General features: G+C 29.4%; 1 protein-coding gene across 1 annotated transcript; it reads right to left on the minus strand.

The window, feature by feature from the left end:
• Positions 1-8,759: 8,759 nt before the first annotated feature.
• LOC132735637 (thyrotropin-releasing hormone receptor-like) lies at positions 8,760-25,227 on the minus strand. The gene is made up of 3 exons (XM_060722613.1): positions 25,051-25,227; positions 11,439-11,526; positions 8,760-11,000 (listed from the first exon to the last, which is right to left on the minus strand). Exon 3 carries the CDS (start codon positions 10,965-10,967, stop codon positions 9,837-9,839), a length of 1,131 nt encoding a protein of 376 aa, XP_060578596.1. The 5' UTR covers positions 10,968-11,000; positions 11,439-11,526; positions 25,051-25,227; the 3' UTR covers positions 8,760-9,836.
• Positions 25,228-25,583: the final 356 nt, after the last annotated feature.

Raw genomic sequence — 25,583 nt, forward strand, 5'->3', positions numbered from 1 at the left:
CTTGGCAGTAGTATAAAAACATTATTTATTTTAGATAATCGGACATATTGTATAAGTAAAGCCTATGTCTGACTTTACCACGGACAGTCAATAGAACACAATAAAAGCATCCGGATTTTGGAAGCGTTACATATTTATTTAGATAAAATCAACTCAAATAATGTTTTGAAAAAGAGGTAACTTGCTGGCAAATGCCGAGACAAGTGTCTCGTCGTGAAAGAAATTACGAACTGCGGAAAGAGAATGTTTTCAAATACAAACCTTGGACCAGATCTGAGTTATAACTAAAGATTACAAAATATGGGATTATTTATGTACAAGGTGGTAAAGTTATCAATTGCATCTTGCATTGCAATGAGCTAAATATCATTTCCGACATCAGTCTTGTTATTAGTATTCCTAAATAACTCTCATGAGGATTCCTTTATTTTGGGGTACTCTTATAAAGCACCTCTATTTAATAATTCGTCATTTTTCTAGCATTTTCCAGATATCCTTGATTGTAAATTATTTATAACATTTTATGCATGATCTGTTTATTAGGTATCAAAATACTTGTATCTTATTTCATTTGATTGGAAGTTATTTCTTAATTCAAATCTCGTAATGAAATCAACCTTTCCAAAGTGTCACCTTTTCTTTCCAAAACAATGTATGATAATCAGATATGACAAAGGGTGACGAGTTGAAATAAAATTATATTACCGTCGTAATGTATGCAAAACTTTCATACCTGTCTGAAAATCACTTAAGATTTAGTCCCTTTTGTATTTGCAGCCAATTATTACCCCAATCCGATTCGTGCTGAGACTTCCAAAGGGCAAAGTAAAGATCCAATCGCACATACTTTGTTAGGAATCTAAAATTATTGTTAAATGTCTGAATATGATTGAATCAGATGCAACTATCTGGAATGGTTAATCGAATGAAATTGTATATGCATTTGATTCCCAGCTAGCTGCATTGATGACGCTCCTGAAAGATCATACAACAAGGCATTCACAAAAGAAAACAAGAAGTACTTTGTCAATAAAAAAATGATAAGCTTCATAGTGTAATGCTGTGACAAACAGACATGCTTCAAATTTTGTAGTAATTTCTTTAAAACAGTATTTGTGATATAAAGCATGTTATCTGTTTTAAATCTGAGAAATATTAAACCAGATAACATGTGCTGTACAAGTAACGACTGTGTTTTCGTACAGATGCGCGATGACAATTTACTGTTAAGAGCCATATTGGCAATGTTATGAACAACATGCCCATATTCCATACTGCATGTTAAAATGGAAACTGTCGAAGCATTTTTTCCCTTTTGTTCATTTTATATATATTTTCCGGCAAAGGTATCTGAATGAGCCTGTTTTTTTTTTTTTTTTTTTTTTTTTCGTTGTTGTTTTTTTTGTTTTTTTTTTTTTTGGGGGGGGGTGTTGTTGTTTTTGTTTGTTCTTTTGTTTGTTTGTTTTTTTGTGATTTTTTTTCAGGAAATATTCTATGTTAGTAATGGGGTTCTTTGAAACCATTAATTTTAAAAAGCTGGTGTTCAATGATTAATGATAAATAACTAATTCAGTGTCTGAGGTCTGAGAATTTTGTATTTATGATTTGAAAAATAGAAAATAAATGATTTTCCGAGCCCCATGTTAAAATTAAAATTTAAGCTTATAAGATAGGGTCAACTTCTAAGATTTTGATTATGATTTTCTTATAGTAATCATTATTCTAAAGTCTAGCCATTTTTATATAAGCCTAGCTGCGCTGAAAGTATGCCACACATCCCAGTTCTAGCATCATTTACAAAATTTAAGTTCCTCATCGGAGGTCATGACAAACGAAGCTCGCTAAAATGTTTTGTGCGAGAAGAGCAACTCAAATCGAATATCTTATTTCATCCTACTGAATGATATGGTTCTTTTGAGTCATACCTGTTTAGAAGATGGAGCTGCTTTTTGGAATAAGACTAACCGTTGATTGTAAGATCTTAAGTTATTTTTCGTTTATGTTAAAAATCTATTCCAACATTGATTTAACATTTACGATGGAACTATCATGAAACCTTCAACTGTGACGATTTCTAAGCCAAAATATTTTATTTTTGTGATTCGGGCCTCCTATTTTTACATCATTGACAGGAATATAGAGAAAAAGAATAACTCCTAAATTATTACATATAGTATCAAGTATATCTAGAAGTAATTGACACGAACATAACTGCTAGTAAAGTTTTAAAGAAAATGTTGATTCTTTTTTTCTTTACGTAGATATTTTATGGTGTGTTATGTCATTTAAATAACAGGCTTTCGTTATATCTATATGAAATAGTAACATATTTGACTGTTTGTATAAGATACCATACTGAACAAGAAGAATAGTAAAAATACGTGTAAATATTGACTGAACGTTTATATTTATCATATACTCATAACTGAATAGTAAATAATAATTAAGTAACAAGAAAGCCATTAGAATGCAAAATTGTAGGTCACACTGCACTGACATAGATTACATATAAGCAAAATGTAACACATTGTAAAGCTGTACGTTTTTACTTAAACTTTCTTGAATGCTTTGTATGAACGCCTTTTATAGCATAATAGCATGATCGACACATCAAAGTAAATGTCAAACGATTTTTTGGACAAATATAACATCGATCAAATGGTAAAAAAAATTAAAAAATAAATTGAACACCCAAAATGGCAAAATTGAAAATGTTGTTGCGTGGTCTGATTGAACAGAAAACTGAGTAAAATACCAGTAGGCGATAATATAACTGATGCACTGATGCACCATCTAATGATAAAAATACAATCGTCAATGTAAATTACAAAATGTACCATCAAGTTGTTTGACTGTATCAAATAAATTAAAGTGGTGGTTTTTAATAAGATTCGTTAAGACAACAAAAAGGTGATTCTCGATTTTTGTCGTTCTTGTTAATTTGTATCTATCTATCTCTTTATTTTTCATCTACATATGAAAACTATGAAAACAGTCTTGAAAAAATAACACTTACTATCTTAATGAGCTAGTTACCCATCGATAACGACATACGTGATGAAACTTTTTATTAAGGCACCTTCTGGAGAACTGGACATAATATTCCATTCAAATGTCATTAAGAAATCAGATAAAAACCTTAAATATACATTTTCTCGTAAACTGAGGGAAATTTCTGAATAAATGAATCAACAAGAAAATAAGTGCACGAGTTTTGACACTAATCAAATCTAGAAGATTTTTAATTTTATCAAATATAAATAAATAGATAAACTTGTAGGTTTGTAAGCATCATGATGCAAATAAAAACAAGCGTGATAAAATGAAAAGTGTTAAACTTGAGTTGAAAATAAACTTTAATTTATGATAACTTTCGTAATTTTGAAAAAAATTAAAACAAAATGGACTAAATTTACATTTTTTTAACAATGCCTTATTGTAGCAATAAACGTATACTTAGAGTTATTAAATCAACAAACGAAATTTATATTTGAGTTAATGGCCACATATTGAAAATGCTAACATTGTTATGTGGGAATAGGTGAGGTTTTATGTTTTTTTACAATCAATGACATCTAAAACAACTATCTGATAGAGGAAATAGAAAGAACTTTCCCATGGTGAATTTTACAGCCATAAAATGTCTTATTACATCTGTCCAAAAAGTTTGTGGAAGAAATATCTTTTTTTTCTCCAACACCTGAATTAGAATTTCATTACAATCGGCGGCTACAAACATAATGTCAAAGCATATCAATAATATCGCGTCGGCAATTGGCGGAGACCAAGAATTAAATGATGAAAACATGTATTAGTGGCAATATTGAAATTGGCAAGCAATTGCTAATGAATATAGATAGAGAAAGCGAAAACCTTTACTTGCGGTCAAAATTTTAGTCTTTATTTATGAAAACCATGGTGGCAAAATAGGAAAAAAAGAGAGAGAGAAAATGCAATTTTATAATATTAAATACTCATGATGTCATTCTTTGCTGGTAATTTAATCGTTGTGAGGTCATATCAATGTTCGCGCGTTTCTTTGCTAATCTCGCAAGAATATATAACTCGGCAGCTCACTATAATAAATTTGAGAAACGACGAGTCTATAAAAGTCTTTATAAACATGTGCATATCCATGATCAACGCTGCTTCATCTTTTAACTAGAATTAATATTAAGCCATGTTTCCTATCATCCTATTTCAAAATACAATGGAAAAAATGACATTAAAACATAAAGTGTACACAATTCATGAAATTTTGATATCGAAACATCAATAATTTCTTTATATTGAATTGTCGGATTGTTGAGAGCATCTAAACCTACCATTCCGGTTTACCTTAAAGCCATAATGGATTAAACAGTATATTTGCCCGAAATATTAATTAATGACACATGCTTGTTTTAACATGACGTCGCTAATAATATAAATATTTTGATTTTGTCTATCTAAAACAGTACACTTGTACAAGGACAGTACGACATATTCGTGTATTTTTTTTTTTAGAAATATTAAGATTAAACCGATTCAAAAGGTTTTTTTCGCAAGACATGAAACAGTCCTTTTTCACCAGACTCTGTAATTTTCTATCTAAATATTTTACATAACATTATTACCTACATTTACAGTAACTAACAAAATAAAACATTCATTGCCGGTCACCGAATCAACGTCATTCAAAGTTAGCGTCGCACTTTTCTTTTCATAATATGATTTCTTCATGACGTCAATTTTGTCTATTGAATTTATAATAAATACGGCACAAAAAGCTCGTTTTACAAAAACGTCTTTCAGTTAAAAGTTTATATCAAATGTCATTTCATTTGAGATCTTATATATTTGTATCCGTCGAAGTTCTAATGTGGGTTTTTTTCTACCACTAATGACGTCATTTAAATTATTTAAGTAAACCTGGCCGGAAAGATGGGAAATAACTTTCAAAAGATAGTACTTTTGAATTATTTAACTGTGTAATTCAAAAAAGATAATTATCGGTTGTATGTCAACACATAATGATGAAAATACAATGTGTAGCTGACACAAGAAAAGCAAAGAGAGACTTTGTTTCATTAGAAATTTTAACATGTAAGACGAAATCGACGACGGTTGTTATAAAACGATAAAAGAAGCATAGCCAATTAATGTAGTTTTGAAACTTTTTCCTGAGTTGTTTTTTGAATCTCATGATTTTTTTACAAGTCTTTATACATTCTTTGTTGTTTTTTTTACCAATCAAACACCTAAGATCCGAGTTTGAGCTTACAGAAAACTCTTAATAACCTTTGGCCCGGGTCAGTTTGTGTGATACTCACGTTCATTTGGATATGAATAAAAGATGCTTCAAGCCATCAACTAAATAACAGATACATAAATGAAATCTAGTGACATATGTTGTCTTTATGGACAGTTTTGCTTGTTAAGATTTACGAAAAAGCTTCATACATGCATTTACAATCTTATTAGCTAATGCCGTTATTGTGTACCCTGTCACTGAAAAACAGGTTTTCATTATATCTATGAGAAGTTGTAGCACTTAGACCTCCCTGCTCGTATGAAATAGGACTTTTTACGAATAAAACCGTGAAAACGTATAGATATTGACTGCAACTGTTTTTAAGAAACTGTTTGGAACATCAGAACCTCAAATTATTTCTGCAAAAATGTCTTCCGTAGACATATCAAATAATATCGAGGAAAATATCAACCGATATTATTTTGTTCTAATAAATATAACATTATCTGAATTGTGACCTTGACATAGGTCAATCACTTTGCCATATGTTTCTTATGTTTATATATTTCAGTCTGATTTAACGTTTTATGCAAATTGATTTAGCATAATATGTAGCAACATGTGATTCATTGAATAAACAAGATGTGTTAAAATTAAGATCATGTCAACATCACGTACATAATCAATTAAGGGTTTGCGATGATAAACATTGGTTTTGAATTTTCATTGATAAGAATGGTGTTCAGTAAATATGCGAAAAAAGTGTTGAACCATATTTTAGAGTGTTCATATGCGATATTCACCTGTACAAACAAACAGTAAATACATATTGATAATTGAAAGAAGGTATGGGAAATTATTCGTTCTTACGCCTCTGTTAAACCGTCCTTTTGGCTTGTCGCTTTGCCTGGTGCCTGAACGATGGTTCTTTATGGTTTGTGCTGTTGGAGGCTGCGTAAAGTGAATATCGCTCTCCTTTGCTGGTCTTTCTTTTAATCTTAAATTAATTAATTAGCAATAGTGATAACAAAAAAACAACTATGTATAATAACATAAAGCTTAATTAAAGAGCAAACCTTACTATACATGAAAATACTAAACAAAGAAGTACTACATAAAATGTACATCACTGTAACAAAAAAATAAAAAAGAATTCCTAGAAAGCATATGTGTGGCGTCGGCCCAACGTTTGCTCACCCTCTGTGCTACACGTATATATTCCACGCACGGAATGCACGCATGCTTACATAAGTAAAAACATTTATTGTATTTTTCAAAGAACTATCCCCGTAAAATTTTGGCAATTTGGTTTTATAAAAAGTGAATGTTTTAAAGTAATTTCGTGTCAAAAATTACTGTCGCAAACTTTAATTTAAAATTAAAATATAATGATTGTATATAGAATTGGTCTGTTCATCATTCCTTTTCCTCTCATGTCTGAAGCACACATTTCTGATCCAAAAGCATCTTTTGAACGATATATTAAGTCCAAAACTTGGCCTAATTTCAAGTCTAGAACAAACATTTCATCTGTGTTTTCAAAATTGATAACAACTTATTCCGTTTTGTTATGTTGTGTTCCAATGTAGCAAATCATATAATTTTACCAATTGCCAACAAAGCAAAAGAAGCAAAGATAGATCATCTATATGGCAAATGGAAACTGTGACAAAATACCAAAATGTTTTGTGCATAATGGATCTTTAATAAATCTCCCTTCCTATACATGTTAACATGTATGTTTGCCGTAAAGGACCAAGTGACCAACCATACAAAACAGCTGGTTTCTTAAATAATGATCCCTGATATAGAAGAAATCATTGGCTGAGAACAGTAACAAAAGAGTCAATGTCTGTTATAAAAATGGATAAAAATGAACTGTTGTAAAATATTTTGTTACTATGTAATAATAAAAAAAGAATAACAAAACACAAAATGTACAGGGATTGTATTTTAGGCAAATGTTGTAGTTTCTTAGGCAATCGATTTCGAATTGTTTTATTTAACTGTATACGAGGATAGGATGTACATAATTATATAAAAATGGTTTTATGAAAATTTAATAGGATGGGTGATTACGAGCACATCAAATTTGCATCAATTGCAAAAAAGCAGAACAACTTTTAATATAAGATAAACTTACATTACAACAAAAATATATAGCATAAAACAAATAAAAAATAGCTGAATTTTAGTATTGACATAAAAAATCCTCCAAAAATATGTAAACTTTCTAATATGTCTTATAATTTAGTCGTTAATTAAATAGTCTCTTTTGCTTTACTCGTAATTATTTATTGAAGGTATCAACATTTTATTATCAATAAGCTGGTGTTTAATCATGCATCTAAATTCAGGAGAAACCCAACTTCAAAGAGAAAACATCAAACATTTCCTTCCTATTTTATCTAGAGGAAACAACCTGTTATTCAAAGCATCAAAATTCACACGTTCGTACCTTAACAAGTTCAGTGAACTTTATAATCTGTGAAATTTGAAATGGATCAATCTCTTAAGAACGATGAGATCTTAAGATTGAACTCTAAAATAGAGAAAACAGAATCTTTAAAGAAAGAGCTCAACACGGCAAAATTGAAAATGTTGCAGGCTCTGTTTGATTGAGCATGTTTATGGACAGTACTGGAAAGTGCTAGTAACCTTCCACGCCCCCTTGCACTTGCTTAAGCAGAATTGAACATTTAAACACGAATATGGTGAAATTTAAATTTAGAAACATCCGCATGTGTGTTCATTCGGTTGTTTACATTTAACCTTCAATGTGACACAGTAAGATTGTTTTGATTGTGCATAATAGTTATCAATAGACCTATCTATATTACAAACAACCATTGGGCAATCTTTGTGTAATATTAAAGTACCAAATACTATCATAATGGTCTTCAACTGTGACTGGTTGCCAGAGTAAATATTTGATAGGTTTATTATATTCATGTTTTTATTTAATAATATAAAAAACAAATTACGGATTTTTACATTTCGATGCAATTTTTGTATTCATGTCAGTTGATAGCTAGATACAGATTATATTCATCAACATAGTGTATACGTAACAAAACCCCAAAAACTTGAGGGGATAAGCGTGTGCGGAACAATAAAAGCTTACTGGAAGATAATTTTTTACATGAAGAATTTCACAATTTACTAAAAATAAAAAACCTGGGGATACTTGAGAACAAATTTGTTGCCTAATCTTCATTTTTAAATCTTACAATGTTACAAAATGAATGTAATAGCAAAAACAACAGTAAGTGACAGTGGATCGTATTTTTATTTTTTTTGTGTTTGTATGTATGCGTGCGTGCGTGCGTGTGTGTGTGTGTGTGTTTGTGGTTGCTGTTGTGTTATTTTTTGTGTTTTTGTTTTCTTTTTTGTTTTCCTTTTTTTTTGGGGGGGGGGGGGTGGTACTGTTTGTTTTATGTGTCTTTCCTCTTCATTTCATATGCTGTTTCTTATAAATATAAACATTTTTATTTTTTATTTTACAAAAACATACCAGACGACAATCATAGAAAGTCAACCAAAACATTACATATTTGAGACTAAACTTGGAAAACGCACCAGAAAAAGGTACAAGTTTAACTTTTCTACAATATTAATTTTCATATAAATAAAAAACCTGAAATCATATAACATTAAATAAAATATAGGGCAAATTCTTTCAATAAGCCTTTACATCAGTTCATACTTCATGCATTGAATATTTAATCATTTAAAAAGACTGATTTAAAAGAAAAAGAAAAGATCTGATAAAAACAACACACTCACAGGCGCAGTTTGAGAGTATGTAAAAAGAAATTCATTTTTCAAGAAAAGTGATGAAAACGCATAAATTTCATTTTTTCTCATTTTTTCTCATATATAAAAAAAAATTTTGCTAAAAGTAGCACCACCTTAATTAGCTAGCTACCCCTAGATCACGACATATGTGATAGTATATTTTTCAGACATCTTCTGGAGAATTAAAGATTATAAAGCCTATCAAAGGTCATTAAGAAACAAACTAACGAGTAAACAGAAAAATCTCTGAAATTGATGAATCAACGATAAATTAGTGCATGTGTTTTATCAAAATAACAACTCCGAAAGGTAATAAATTTTATCAAAAATAAATTCATATACTAGTATTTGATTGCAATTAATCATTTTTAGGGAAAAGAGCAACTTAAACACATTAAATGCACATATAATAACATCTGTAATGAAAAGAAAAGTTATAATTAAACTTGAATTGGGAAGAAACCGTCAACATTACGTTTCAGTTTAATCAAAGATGCAAAACGAGTTGTTAAAAGGATGATCCCTCAGAGGTAATAATCACAACAAAATTACTTGAAATTTAAAGTTAACAATGACTTTGTGATGCAAAACATGTATAGTTTATAAATCAACGACATGATTTTTACCAATTAGTAGTACTCACACATATTAAGTATAATGGCATCATATTGATTTTCTGCGAGAAATGGTGTGCTTGACAATGTTGGATGGGTGGGGCATTATGTTTTAGTCACATTAAAAATCACGACTTGATAAAACCAATTGTATTTTTATGTAGTTCTGTTTTACTATTGCAAACATACGCTTAATATCTCTCTGATATTGTTGACAGGGAGATATCTTTACTTTCTCCACCACTGTCTAAATCATGGTGTCTTCGCCATCGGCGACAACAAGGTGAATGGCAATACATCTGAATAAAAACCCGTCGATAATGGTCAGAGACTAATATATAAATGATGATATCATTGGCGGCATTGATGTACGAAAAGAGATTGCTTATGTCTATGAATAGCCAGAACGATAATTTGTACTTGCCATCAAAGCTATAACCTTTGTCAATGAACGCCATAACTTTGATGAACAAATTGGGCAATGATAGCAAGAAGTACATTAATGTTATACAAAACACTGTTGACGTTATTTTTGTCTGCTGGTTATTGAGTCCTTGTGACGTCATATCAATAATTGCGCGTCTTTCGCTAATCGCACGAGAATATACGACTGGGATCGCTATGTTAATGATAAGAATTACAATGGCTGGAATGACGTAATCAATAATTGTTTGTACTAGCATGTACATATCCATAGTTTCAACAGCTTCTTCTTTAAACTGGATATAATATTCAGTCATGTTTCCTGCCTGGTAAGATCCCATTTCAAAATACAAAGGATAGGGAATAAGGAAAATGACATTAAACATGAAGCATACAAAGATTATACTCTTAGGATATCGGGATAACCACGAGTTCTTCACAGTAAATGGACGCATGAGTGCATTCAAACGTTCGATTGACATCACAACTATAAGTGCATGTGAAGTGTGAGCCAGCACCATGTCAACATATATTGTCCCAAGTTTCATATGTTCCTCAATATAGTTAGCAAGCTGTTTGTCGATTAGGTCAATGATGTGGGGGATATGACGCAGCAATCCGAATATAAGGTACAAAAGATCGAAACATGTTAAACTGTACAGAAACAGGTAAATTGGTAATTTTTGTTGTCTTGTGTCTTTCCAAAGCACTCGAAGCCCAAGACTATTTCCGACTATTCCAAATGCACATATTATTGGTGACAGAATAATATTTGATATGAAAGCAAATTCTTCATATGCTTCTTCGGTAATTGAGAACAGCCCGCCATCATTGTCTGCTGATCCCCAAGACGAAGTAGAATTTTCTTCAGAAAATGAAGAATTGTTCCTATTTTCCATCGTATTTTCAAATTTTCTATAACTTTACATTTTCTGAAAGAATACAAGAAACAAAATCTTTATACAGGTATCTTATAATTCATTTAACATAAATTTTCTTAACCTCAATGAAGACAAAAATATATTTATCAATATTAAAAGAACATAACCGGGAATCTTGTACCTTCCTAAATTTGCATGGATATAGTGCATGTATTTCGAGATATATTCAAAACGATCTCGGTCTCACATTATATATACGAGATATCAAACAGTTTTTCTTTTACAAAAATTATGATAATGATGTGAAAAATGTTTAACAGCATTATTTGGATTGATACAACAAAAGGTGTAAACTCGCTAATTTTTACATTCAACTATGGTTAAACTATTCTGAATTTGTTCTATAATTACGACAATGTACGCTCACGAAAATTATTTATTTATTGAACATAAGTATACATATTTTTATCGAACTAAAATAACACTCACATTTGATTAAATCACTCTTTCGATTGAAACAAAGTTGTCATTGAAAATGTATTTAGAGGCTGTGATCGGAAAGACAGGAAATTACTTCCTGAAATACAAGATAATTACAAGTGTATGTCACGACAAATAGTAACAAAACTGTACAGAATCCAGAAATCAAGAAAAGCAAAGATAATCTTGCTTAGGCAAACACTATTTGTTATATCAGTTATTTTGACATAACGACAATAACTGTTCCAATGAACTCGTTAATTGTTCTTTTCACTCGTTGCCTAAATTAAGTTCTTATTAGTTGGTACACATCATCTTTTGTGATGGGGTTAACGGGAAGGGGAACTAACGAGATTGATGTTTAACAGAACTAGCATTGTTTTGCAAAGAAAAAATATGGAAGTGAATGCTCAAAAAAATAACATTTGTAATATCAAAAAATAGTAACTGTGATTGTCTCCGATTCTGCTGAATTGAAAATGTTGCAAGGCATTTTTGTGTTCTCGAAACTTAAAAAATAAATGCATGTTTTCATTTATTTCTGTAAAAAAAATCTGGATAAAGTGTAATCCCTCGGAATCAGTAATCGCAACAAAATTACATGAAAATTGCAGACTCGGTTTGAGTCTGTTCATGAGGGATAATGAAAATTGCATCATCCTTCACGCCCCCTAGCACCGGCTTGAGCGGAACTCAATTTTCCAAAACTTAACACTGCTAGAATCAATGATCCCGAATGACCAGAAAAATATGACATGTTATGTAATGCAAGCCACATTTAAGTTAAGGACATTTAAGTTAAGGACGTTTTCAGGAGTTTTAATTTTGCCTATATGTCTATATGAAAACTCCGGAAAACGTCGTTAAGTTAAAAAAAAGGAGAACAGTGAAAATAAAAATGGTATGCAACCAAACAATAAAACAATGTACAAAACGAATAACAAGGAAAGAACTGGGAACAATAAAGGTTTTTAAGATGCTGTCAACCCGGAAATACATAAGTTAAAGTTCATTTGCTAATTTTTTGAACCGGAAGAAAATTAATCTGCATATTTTTACAACATGCTGTTAATTTTTTCTCTTACAAAAAGATGAAAGACACATCAACGACTTTGTGTGACATATGTTGTCTTTATGTGCTTGCTTAATTGCTTGTCAAGATTAAGAAAAGGCTTAATTATAGAATTTTTGTTTCTTTTAACAAATGTCATCATGCTGTGCCCTGTAACTGAATACTGATTATAGAGTTTGATATACAATGTATATATATTAAATTGTAACATATTGGACGACCAATTTCTTTTCTGACAGAAAAGTATATTGATTGAAGCATTTCATGGGAAACTGATTTGCAAATGCATATTTAATAGTATTAAATGTGATATACGGAGAAAAAAAAACCTGTAAACTTTTATTGAATTTGATTTGCATAATCTTCATTTTATTAAAACAACGCAAAATGTGTGTAATGGAGTTGCAATGCTTTTAATTTGTAACTGTAACCGTCTCCTGTTATTTTAATGACTCAACCAACCAAAACAAAATATCAAAATGTCTGGTCAGTCTACATGATTGATAAGTGATATTAAATTAGAAACATTAGTTATTATTTATTACATCTAGCATTTCGAGTTTTAATACACAGTTTACACCTGTTGCCAGCGGAAGCATTCAATTATCACTTTTATATAGTTTCCAATTAAGCAACGTCTGTCCAGCAAATAAGTAGCATTCATATTTTTCATTCTCTTGATTAAATAGTAAAAAAAATATTTTGTTAAAAAGAAACTTATAGACTGCAAAATGTAAGTCATCCGAATTAATAATGATTCATAAGATGGGATTGAATTGTAACATCTTGAGAAACTTTATAACATAACCTTAATTAATCGAATGCTACAAAATGACGTTTCTGAACGTAAAGTGGTGTATATACACATATCATACCAGAGCTATCTGTATAATTGATCCAAATTAATCTTAACATATATCACATCATAGATTTGTTTTTGGTGATTCGTGTGCGTTTGCAACTTAAGTAACATTGACAACTGTAGAACAAGCGCCTCTTGTAATCTTGACTTGGGATGTTATTTCACGTTTGATGCAAATGTATGTAAGGAAAAAAATAAATTATTATAACAAATTGAATCTTTTTGACGTTAATAAATCATTTTTAAGCTGCCAACCAACTTAATTACCTTGCAAAAATATTGTTTTCAAAAATATACAGTTATAACAAATATCACATTAGTAAGACTACTTTAAAAAATATATTTTCTGAAAAGAAGTAGGTAGCATCTGAAAGAACTTTTATTATATGCTTTTGTGTTACATCTGAGAAATCTAATGATGCCTCCTGAAAAGCTGAAAAGCTATCTAGTTTAAAAATTAAGCAACAACTTGACATGATGATCCCCTATATCTGAGATAAGGTCAAGATAAAATGATAAAAAAATTGGTACTTTCACATTAAAAGAACTTTTGTACAAGTCTCTGAACCTGTGTTATTGAATAATTTCATTAATGAATTGCAAAACAGCTTATACAGTCATACTGGGCCGTCTTTATCATTTATTATCGCAGTTCTGATATTTTTTGTCTCTTAGTATACACAATATTTTCGTTAAGTTGGGATGAAATAAGAAGTTTGTCCGGACAGCCCTTTACTCTTATCTGCCTCGACCACAGTTGCTTTTTAAGAAAAGGCACACATAATAAACATTAGGCTAACTATATACTAACTAAATAGCCCCTGTGATAGCAACTAAGAGCAACTTTTTGCATTTTAACGTTAGGCCCTTATGGTCGGTAATAATTGTTTTTTGTGTGTGTGTTTATTGACAAGTCTATCATCTTACCTTTTCCTTTGATTGCTTGTTTGCGTGAATATTTCTGAGAGTGGGAAAAATTAAATACATGGAGTAAATTTATAACATGCTAATAATGTGCATACTTTCAGTTAAAGGGCAAACAGTCTTCATCATAAAAAATATGTTATCATATAAAATGTATTTCAATAGAAATAACTCTAATGATAAAGAATTAATTTCAACAAGTGTTGACATATTAATCTAGGTATTACTATTCATCTGACATTATATAAAATTGTTCATTAAATATTAACTGATACATTGTGTGCATTTTATGCAATGTATCATCACTCTAACTTTTCTTTACATAAATTGAATCATATATTAATTTATATAATATACCGGTATATGTTATGCTTAGATTAACAGTTTGTTCAAGATTGAAAATAATTATTTGTTGTTTTTTGCCTAAGATGTTAGATAAAATAAATGTTATGTAAATAAGTGTTTGTAAATCGAAATTCACGACGGCAAATTCAAATATTGAGTCCTATATTTGCATATCAGTCATACATATTGCCGATGGTGATTAAGAATGCGAAAACATGGAAAAGAATATTTGAATTAAACGAATTAAATAACATCTAATTATAATACTGCATGTTTGTAACGTTGCTTTTTTGTTGTTAAACACACGCCTGCTGTCAATTTGTGGATATGATAAAAATATTAACAGACCAACATAGTTTATCAATAAATGTTTTGCTTTTAGTAATCAAACTTCATCAGTTAATATATTAAATAACATAGAAAGCAGATGAAATCTATGAAGTAATTTTCGCTTTTCTTCAAATACAGTAATTTTTCAGTATAATGACTTAAATATATATATATATTTGCAATATAATTAGTAATATAAGCCTCGCCAAGCGGTTTGGCTTATATAAGCTTACACCCGTTTACATGGAGCCATATAACACTTCAAACACCTTTATAACTAATAATACACACATAATCAAACTTTATATAAATGTGCATATACTATGTGTACCTTGCTTATTTTAGAGGCAGTACAGTTTTAAAGGGCATCATTTTTTTTTAATTCTAAAATAAACTACATGGCGTATTAAATTTTCAAAATCGTTTAAATTGATGAATATACGATAGCAGTATGTGATATGGTATTTCGAGAAAATTTAATACCATTTGTCTAACGCTCAAAAATGATAAAAATAAACATGAAAAGAATGATTTACTCTTTAGACATATTGTACATGATTGCATTTAATTTTATAATTTTGCAAGCATAGAATAAAAGTTACATATCTTAACAAAAAACGTTCTCAACAAAGCATTTAAATATGGCTAATACAGTAAAATACAAAACATTTGGTATAAATGAATTCTGGCCTAGTACCCAGATTTAGAAATATTATGATATTACGTCAAAAAGGTTTTATTAATAAAATGACAAAGTATTTATACCTATCTACATGTAAACAAGATACATATAATCAATAAATATTACTGTTTAAATACATATTACTATTTCTTTACACTTTTGTCAATAATAATATTTTTTGTTTAAATTCTTATTGTTCTCAAATGAAGTTTATATTTTTGTTTGTTCGTTTGTTAGTTTGTTAGTTTTCTTGTCATAATACAGGTACATGCTCATTATATCGTATGTACAGCAATAAACATGCTATATGTTTATTCTGAATCTTGAATCAAAATAAAAGCTGAAAATGTTCGATATTTAACACATTAACAATCTGCACCAGCTCTCATCTTTTCTTTCTAACTTGAAATTAGCAAGCAATTTTAAAACAACCAAATTAAGATGTTACAATGTGCAAGACCAATCGATTTGAAAATTTTATAATTTTTAAACCTGAATTGCGTCCAGCCCTGAAAAAATTAAAACAGCATATCATTTAATATCTTAACTGAAGAAAAAAAATACATTTAATCTTAATCAGTACTCGTTTAGAAAAACATTAAAACATATGGACAGATATGTCGCCTATAAAATTGAAATATATATATATATACTTTGAAACTTAATTGTGATTTTTCCTGAACATATGAACTGTCTGCGTGTTTGTTTTTCTTTTATTATACATTTGCATGCATTTGTAAACTTATATCAACACATGTCATTCATTTAGTGCGGTTATGTCAAAACCTGGCATATTACGAAATATATGCCTTTTTTCGATTAGGTAATCGACATTTATAAAAGGAAACATTTGTTAATCATATTGTAACACCTTGAACTGATGCATTTTCTAAAACAATTTAGAGATGAAGTAATTTATTCAATAAAAGCAAGTTAAAAATGTACATGTGAAAGATTTACGGAAAAGACAAATTAAATCTGTAGAAGATAATCATTTATCTAATTTTGTAAGATTTTAGAAATTTAACTGTATTATTGAATAAGTTTTGTAATTTGAATGCTTAATACTTCAATATGTATTGTCACTTTTATATTTTATCTTTTTTCATGTAACCAGGTATATTATTAATTACATTTCATACACAGAATCATCTAACTAATACTACTTTTAATTGATTGATTTGTTGATGTATTGTCATACTTTAAATAACGTTGAAATTCATTCGTTCATGAACTTATTATAATAACCGAATATCTAAAATGACTGAAAATATCGATTTATAATACTGTTTGCACACATGTCATGTAATAAAAATTTCTCATTTATGTCGTACCCTCATATGTCTAAATGGAAATAATTTTATCTATTTAATCCATTTAATAAATATTTTTTTCCATTTCTTTAATACTTCCGACAAAAGAATCAGACATTGTGATAGGTTGTTACCCTGTTCAAGTATCATTATGCTTTATGTATAATTTAAGACTTGCTGAAGGAAAATAAATGATAAAATGTTGCAAAATGGCATATCTAACTTAAAGTTGAATACTTTCATTTAATAATGAAATATCATGAAGTATCATAAAGTATCTGCAGGTTTATTTTTCTTGTCGAAGAATTTCAAATGTGTTCGATGCATGTGAAAATTGACTGTATATTGTTATTCTCTTGAACCAAGAAACAATACCTCAGACTTTCATTTTTGAAATACAAATCGAAGAAAAACCTACCAATATTAAAAGGCTCCCAACCATTTGCAAATTAAGATGTTTCCTTGATTCCAATTTTACTTTCGTAGGTTATCAATATATCTTAAACAAATATTCGCCATATATTACAATGCATCCTTTAGCCTTTACACTTTACTTGTTTAAAAAATACCGCTTTATATGTTTCGGTTTGGCTGCTATAAAATTATTTTTTTTCGAACATACTGTTTTTATTTTCTCCGGATGAATTTCTTCTATAGAAGTGTTACATCACACACGCTAAACATGTATTTATGATACAGATAATGAATGAAAAGAAAATGGTAACTGGTCAAGCATTTGAAAATATTGCAAAATCTTGAAATTTGACTTGATGGAAGTTTTATTAAATGTAATTGTTCAATTCAAAGGCATATCAAAAAGAATAATTTTGCATTATAAACTTGTGCCGTGAAACAAAAAACTAACCCAAAAAATCAAATCTTTTTACTGTTATTTCGAGTCATTCCTGGGTTTACGCAATCTGTATGCTATATCCTATTTTTCTAATTAACCATCAAATAAATTAATAGTTTGCTGACATTTGAAAAGTAAAATTGAAAACAAGAAAACTTGACTATGAAGCATTTTGATTCTTATTTATGTTGATGAATGTATAAATAATATAGGACGAAAAGGCAATATCTAAGACTATTTATGATGATCCATTGCATTTGAAAAAAAGTCAAGCCAAATGAAAGGTCTAGTAGACAAAACCCAAACTTCGGTAAATATTTGAATTTAGGCATAAAGAAAAATAATATTCTTAAGACAGTCACAAATGATTATTGTACACCTCACAATGTAAAGATAATGTATCTTCTTTAATAATTCCTTTTTTATCAAATCTATAATTGCTAAATAATACAACTGTGCAAGCATTGCAATGGTTCTATATTACATCTGTGATACTACAACTATATTAGCACTCATAATTTATGACGTCATAACAACACTGCGCATGCGCAGTTTCTATCTCTGATTTAATCAAGAATAGTTACATTAGTAGAATTATCTTTGATACTGTCAGAACAGAACATAACAGAACAGTACTTTATTATCTCAAATCAAAACATATATATGAAGGTACGGAATAAATGTGAAATTTCAAATACATGACATGTGATGTGCGCAGACAGTTTTATAAAGCGATATTTTAAGTCATATTAAATTGTTGGTTACTACAATAAGTGCATTGGAAAGGGGTGGGGGTTGATGCAGAAATTATGATATAAACTTCACGAATGCGCAACAAATAAACAAAATTGTCTGGTGAATACTTATTTCCACACATAGAATGATCAAACAAAAAAGTGTTCACATTGTTGTTATTGTACTCTGTCTAGAAGCAAATCAAATAAACTATGTCCATTAAGCGTCTTACAACTTTTATTATTGCAAACTTATGTTTGCACTAATGAAGCAAAGTTAACTCTAAAATATAACATGAATTAATTGCAAAGCTCCATGGTATCATTAAATACAGAAATTTCGTAATTACTAAATAAATATTACTGGTACTATATTTGCTCTTCTATTGAAAAATCGTATAAACAAATGGTACGACACCGACAATATTTATAATGAAACGCAGTTTTATTTTTGTGGAGGTCGTTCAACACCTGATGCTATATTTCTATTACATGCTGTAATCCCAAAAGTTTTTAAAATTGAAACTTTGATACTATGACAGATAAGGATTTAGATCTTCTCAAATAAACCTTATATATAACTATTCCGAAAAAATGGGTTCTAAAAATTAACAAGAACAAAACAAAAATCTGTATTTGAAAAACATAAACAAGTCAGGGGACATCAGGTTTTTATAAATTGCTAGAAAATTGAACATGTGGATAATTTATTTAGGTACATCTATAGGTAATATGTCAGGTACAGTAAAAGCATTAAATGATCAAGGTCTGAGAGGCTACAACAAATTACTGTCTTTATTCGACAATATTAGCCTAGGCATTTAAGCAAAACCTAAACTTTTTTATTCCATGATAGCACCATATTTACTATAGAGGTAGGTTTTTAAAAACGTCAACAAATAATACGTTTTTCAAATACATTGTATGTGTTAAAAAACTAACTCCAATATTTGCCGTTTACTCCCATCCTCAGTCATTTGTAAGGAAAGGTCTCTAAAACTTTGGATAAAACTTATGAAAACACCTGACTCCCCTATGTATTTGCTATATAAAGACATATATAATAGTTTAAACACAAATTGTTGGGGTTAATTTTGCTTAAATTAAATTGTAGTGCAAATTATTTAAATTTGTTTAAAAGCAGTTTACTCAAGGTTGAAATCGTACAATTAATACTTTGCAGAAATCACACTATTTTTGTTAAATTAAACAATCTTCTGAATTTGAAGATAATTTCATTGTGATAGGAAATGAGGTTACATGGAAATCTCTTACTCGCTTTAGACTTAGCTCGCATAATCTGAAAATTAAACAAGGAAGATATAATTGGATTGATAGACATAATAGATGATGTAAATTATGTAATCAAAATGTAATTGAATCTGAATACCATTTTTTGCTGTCGATGAAATGTAGAAATAATTATTTGGAATTTCTCACCGATAATTAAATGCTTATCTCTGAAGTATAAAATTGATATGTATTAACTTGTATTTTTTCTGTACATTTGTTTGATTGTATAATTTGAAAAATGTAAACATGTTTACAATTATATTGATGTTAAATGCCTTTGCCATATAGTGTATTTGTGTAAATATGGCCAAAGACAACGTTCACTGTCGAATTGACAATAAGTTTGAAACTAAAATAGGTTTACATCTTCATAAAGCCAACACTTACATTTCTTTAGAATATCTTCTTTTAATGTGAGTGACCAAATTTAAACTAAAAGTAAAGGATTACCTTGATGCAGCTTCTGATGTCAAAAAATTAAAACCTTGTATTAGAAATAGGCAACCCTCATGGCAATTGTAAATTTAGTATCATCTGGTTTGCTTCAGACTGTATCCTTGGAACTATATTAGAAATCGATGGTCAAAAGATACAAGTTTACTTAGAATGTGACTGGTCTGGGGCTCGAATAAGAGTGCAGGCAACTGAATTTTAGTATATTGAAATAAGCCAAGCTCTGCAAAGAAAAGGTATGGTTGTGTTTAAAAAATGAAAACAAAATGTACATAAATGATTTTTAAATTATATGCAAGTAAAAATTTCTGGCCAAGCAAATTCCATTATGTATCGGATTCAAACAGTTATAGCAAAGAATTTTGATGGTAAAACTGTTTTATATTTTTAAAAATTGTTACTGTATATCTGAAGATGTTTTGATAAACGCTTTATTAGATATCACTGGATTGTGTTGTTTGAAAAGATGAGACATTTTTGAGCCTGTGAAAAGGGGAGTCTATTTGACATGCATTCCTTTATTTAAGATAAAAAAAGAAAAAGAAATGTCTTATAGTATCTAGTAAAGAATAAAAGTAATCAAAAGTTGATTTCTATTGATGTTCATCAGGGTCTATTATCCCTTACGTTTTGCCTGTGACTGATTTCCTAGTACTATGCTCGAATGTACGCCAAAATAAAACATTAAAATGGTAAACAATCAACAAACAATAGTTATAAACCACACTACCTTAGTTTATGCAATGAACCTGCCCTGCTTTGTCAAAGGCACGTTAAACAAACATCACCTCGACACCCTGTATGTGAAACGACATTGGAGTCTGTTTTAATATTTGAACAAATCCAGGTTATAAATTGAATTTATGAAGTGTCATTCAGGATGTTTTCTTCTATTTTTTTCTAAATACCATGTAATGATTGCATTTCCCTTGTTGCTGAGTGGTTGCCTTTAAGGATTGAGACATCAAAACTGCAGCCATCCCTGCGTGATCATAAGAAACGACTAAATGGGTTTGAGTAACTGGAGTTTGTCCGGCAAATTATATAAAGAAAGCATTCAATTACAGGAAATTCTATTGTTATTTTCATTCAATTGAATTTGCGGTATTCTGTATGTCTTAAAACAATACATATAATCCTTTTTATAGATATATGAGACATGTAACTTGTTTCTGACGATCTACCTCTTATCTATATACTGTTAATTATTTTAAATACATACAAAACTGTTTATCCTCAACATATGTGTATCTATTTTAATTGATTTGAAATAATGTTCCAAATGATAACTAACAGGTTATAAATGTAACGTGCCATTGTATTAAAAGAATGTGAATAACTCATTTTACATTTGTAATGAATATAAATTGCATTAATCAATGTATTAAAACATTGTTTAAGATAATATATTATATAGAAGTCTGTTCTATTCCTTTTATAGTCTTTGTTAAATAATAAGCAATGTCTGATAAGGGGATTATCTTCACCTAAGCTCAAGTTATAATTGAATGACAGAAATTTTCAAAGAAAAAAACATATATATATATATATATCTTCATTTCACAAAGCCAGTAGACCAGACTGGTCCATGAGGCAACATATTTACAATATATACAATTACATAGGTCACATGACATCGATTGTTAACTATTGCATACAAAATAAACATACTCAAGTACAAATAAGCCTTGAAACAGACTATACATTTTAAAAGAAATACTTATTTGCATAATAACAATTGAAAAGGACTATACATTTTTAAAACTATACTGTTTACAAAAGAGGATAAACACACAGGGACTTGAAAACTACTGCAAAATGTATGTCTGTATATATCGTAATGTATTTGGAGAAGACATACGATTAATTTTGATACAAAGCTTCATTTCTGATTTTGAATGCTTTATAAATATATAGTCCTAAATTAAATATAACATGTTCATTTTGACATTTCAACAATTCTATGAATTTGAACATACTGGGTTTAATTACATAATATTGTGGTATTAACCTTTTTCTCAGAACATTATATTTAGAGCAACATATTACAAAATGATATTCATCTTCAAGCACATTACAGTGTCTACACAATCTATTACTTATATCAACTCTATGTCTAGACCATCTACCAGTTTCTATTTCAAGTCTATGAGAAGACAAACGTAATCTAGTAAGTGCATGTCGCACATGTTTAGTTTTTATAAAGTTAAGATAAGGATGGAAACTAAAATCTGAGATATTTTTATAAAATAATGCTCTAGATGACTCTTCTAATCTTGAATTCCACTCTTGTACATAAACATCAGACAGGCGTTGTTTAAACAATTCTAAAAACACATTTACATTTGCAAGTCCTTGAAATAACCATACATGATAAAAACCATAGCGACTTAATAAACATTTCACCTGGTTTGCCCAATTTAAGAGTATTTGGGTGTCTTTCTATTGTATTTAACATATCTTTATAAACTATTTTAACATATTTCCTATCGTTTAAACGTAGAATTTTAAACCAATATTTAACAATTGAAAGTAAACATCTTGTTCTACATGGTAGTCTACCTATTTCACCATAAACAAAATCATTTTGACAGTTCTTTATAACACCAAGGACCTTCTTACGAAATTGTGTGTGTACACGTTCAATACAGTTTGCAGATGCAAAACCCCAAACTTCACTGCTATATGATAAAATTGGATAAACTAATTTGTCAAATAGATCTACAACATGCTTCGGTGATATATCAACAAATTTATACAAATACTTTTCTAGCCTATACGTTGCTTTAAGGGCCTGACCAGCTAATAATGTTTGCGTTTCTGTAAATGCACCACCAGTTGTAAAAACAACACCTAAGTATGTAAAACGATTCACTATTTCCAATATATTACCATTATAGTTAAACTCTAAATGACCAGGCAAACGACCGCCTTTTCTAAAAACCATAACTTTTGTCTTTTCTGCGTTAACAACAAGTTTCCACCTTTGACAATAATATATAAAACATCAAGCCCTTTCTGTAAATCACTTGGGCTGTTAGAAAAAATAACAATGTCATCTGCATAAAGCATAAGAAATAACTTTATATAACCAAAATCAATACCGTTTAAACCATTTATAATAAATTCATTTTCAATATCATTTAAAAACATAGAAAATAAAAAAGGGGATAAGCATTCCCCCTGTCGTACACCTAAGATACATGTAAATTCATTACTTATCTCATTATTAAGCTTTACATGAGATTTAATTATATTAAGCAAACGTCCTCGTATTCCGTATTGTATTAATTTATACCACAAGTTATCTCGTACTACATAAACACACCAACCACATCATTGTAAGAGGTCAAATGGTCACGAAACAAAATGATTACTTTTAAAAGGGTGGACTAAAACGTTAAAGTGTTTGAAAATAAGTTCTTAGATAGCAAATAAAAGGTTCATCCGTTTTTTTTTTCAATTCTTGTATGTTCAAAGGAATATGATTAAAACGAAATTATCATTAATCGCCCTGTTGTACAAAATACAACTGTCGAGGAAAACTCTGCAGAAACGTTCTTCATTAACTACGGACTTCAATGCAAAAAAAGGTATTGCGAAATAATTTGTCAAGATATTGCTTCAGCATTCTCCAATTAATTTAATATCGGCAAAGAAACGGAGCAAGCAAACGGTATTTACAAACTATAAAATATAATCCATCTAATAGCAACTTTATGTATTGCACCTAAGGTTCTTAATGTCGGTAATAGTTGTTATTTGTGTATATTTATGAACAAGAGTATAATCTTAAGTTTTCCTTTGATTGCGTGTTTGCGTGAATAGCACTGAGAGGAAAAAGTAATTCATTGAGTAAAAATGATCACATCCAGATAAAGTGCACAGTTTGTGTAAAGGGAACAGTTTATCATTTATTATTGAAAAAAAGCCATTTATAAAGGGCGAGTGCTTACATAATTACATATTTTTCATCAATAATTGATAGCACTTATTGACTAATAGGAACATAGGAATGACACTCACTCACTCACTCACTCACTCACTCACTCACTCACTCACTCACTCACTCACTCACTCACTCACTCACTCACTCACTCAACTCACTCACTCACTCACTCACTGTAAAGATAAACATTTGTCAAATAAACTATCAAGGTTTTACACTACCTTTGGTTGTATATGAACTATCTATTAATTTTAAATGGAGATATAATTATATGTTTTATAAAATGTAACACAGGCTCAGCATAACATTTCTCTGCACTTTTTAATTAAATATTCATTTAATACTTATGTCTGCTTTATGTTACACTTAGATAAAGAATGTGTTAAAGATTAATATAATTATTCGCTATTTGCTTAAGAAGATATATTAAAGATATGTAAATTAATAAGTGTTGTTAATCGGAATTTGCGATCGCAAACACAAACATTTGGCAAACATTACTGTTGGATTTTTGCAATTCAAAAACATGGAAAAAAGACATTTCAGTTCAACGAATTTGACATTTTTGCGTTTAAATAAATATTAACTTAATCAAAAGTAATTAGAACTGATAAGTAATTTTTAGAAGCATTAAAATATTTTATAATGTATTTAAAAATAAAGAATCAACTGTGAGGTGCATTAGCATTTTTAAATTTATCAAATTTCATGCATATAATATGGTTATTATTTCATGAAGTTTAAAACGACTTCAATATCGCTCAGATATGATTATTTAAAAAAACAAATAGAAAAAATAATAATTTCATACCTCAGGCATGTCTTATAACGTATATTTAAATCCGTACATGTGCAAACATAGAAATTTCGAGGAGCGTAATATACTTTGACAAAAACCTCTTTCAAAACAGCAGCTGTATTCACCTTATAGCGTAAGACAGTTGACTGATTTGTTATTTATTGGTTTTTGTTGTTTACTCCTAATGCGCAAATGGTAAACCTCACATACAGTTACTACAGTTTAAAAGCAACACATCATTTGAGTACATAAATTGTTATCAAAATAGGCAAAATATGTACGATTTGTAACATCAACACCAGCTGTCACCTTTTCTGTCTAACTGGAGAAAATGAACGCAGTTTGCACATAAGCCAATTAAGATGTCATAATGTGCCCTGCAATAATATAAAACTGAATGATAAATATTGATTTCATGATTTTCAATTTATTTTCTTGTAACGTAATAGATGAAAATTTCTGCATTTTTCTATCCACATTTATTTAATCAGTCAAAATAAAACATATGAAATGAACATGTTACTTCTCCAAATAATAAATTGAAC

Source organism: Ruditapes philippinarum, unplaced genomic scaffold (assembly GCF_026571515.1).
Source record: "Ruditapes philippinarum isolate M1 unplaced genomic scaffold, ASM2657151v2 ctg5157_1_1_1_1, whole genome shotgun sequence".
Classification (NCBI taxonomy): domain Eukaryota; kingdom Metazoa; phylum Mollusca; class Bivalvia; order Venerida; family Veneridae; genus Ruditapes; species Ruditapes philippinarum.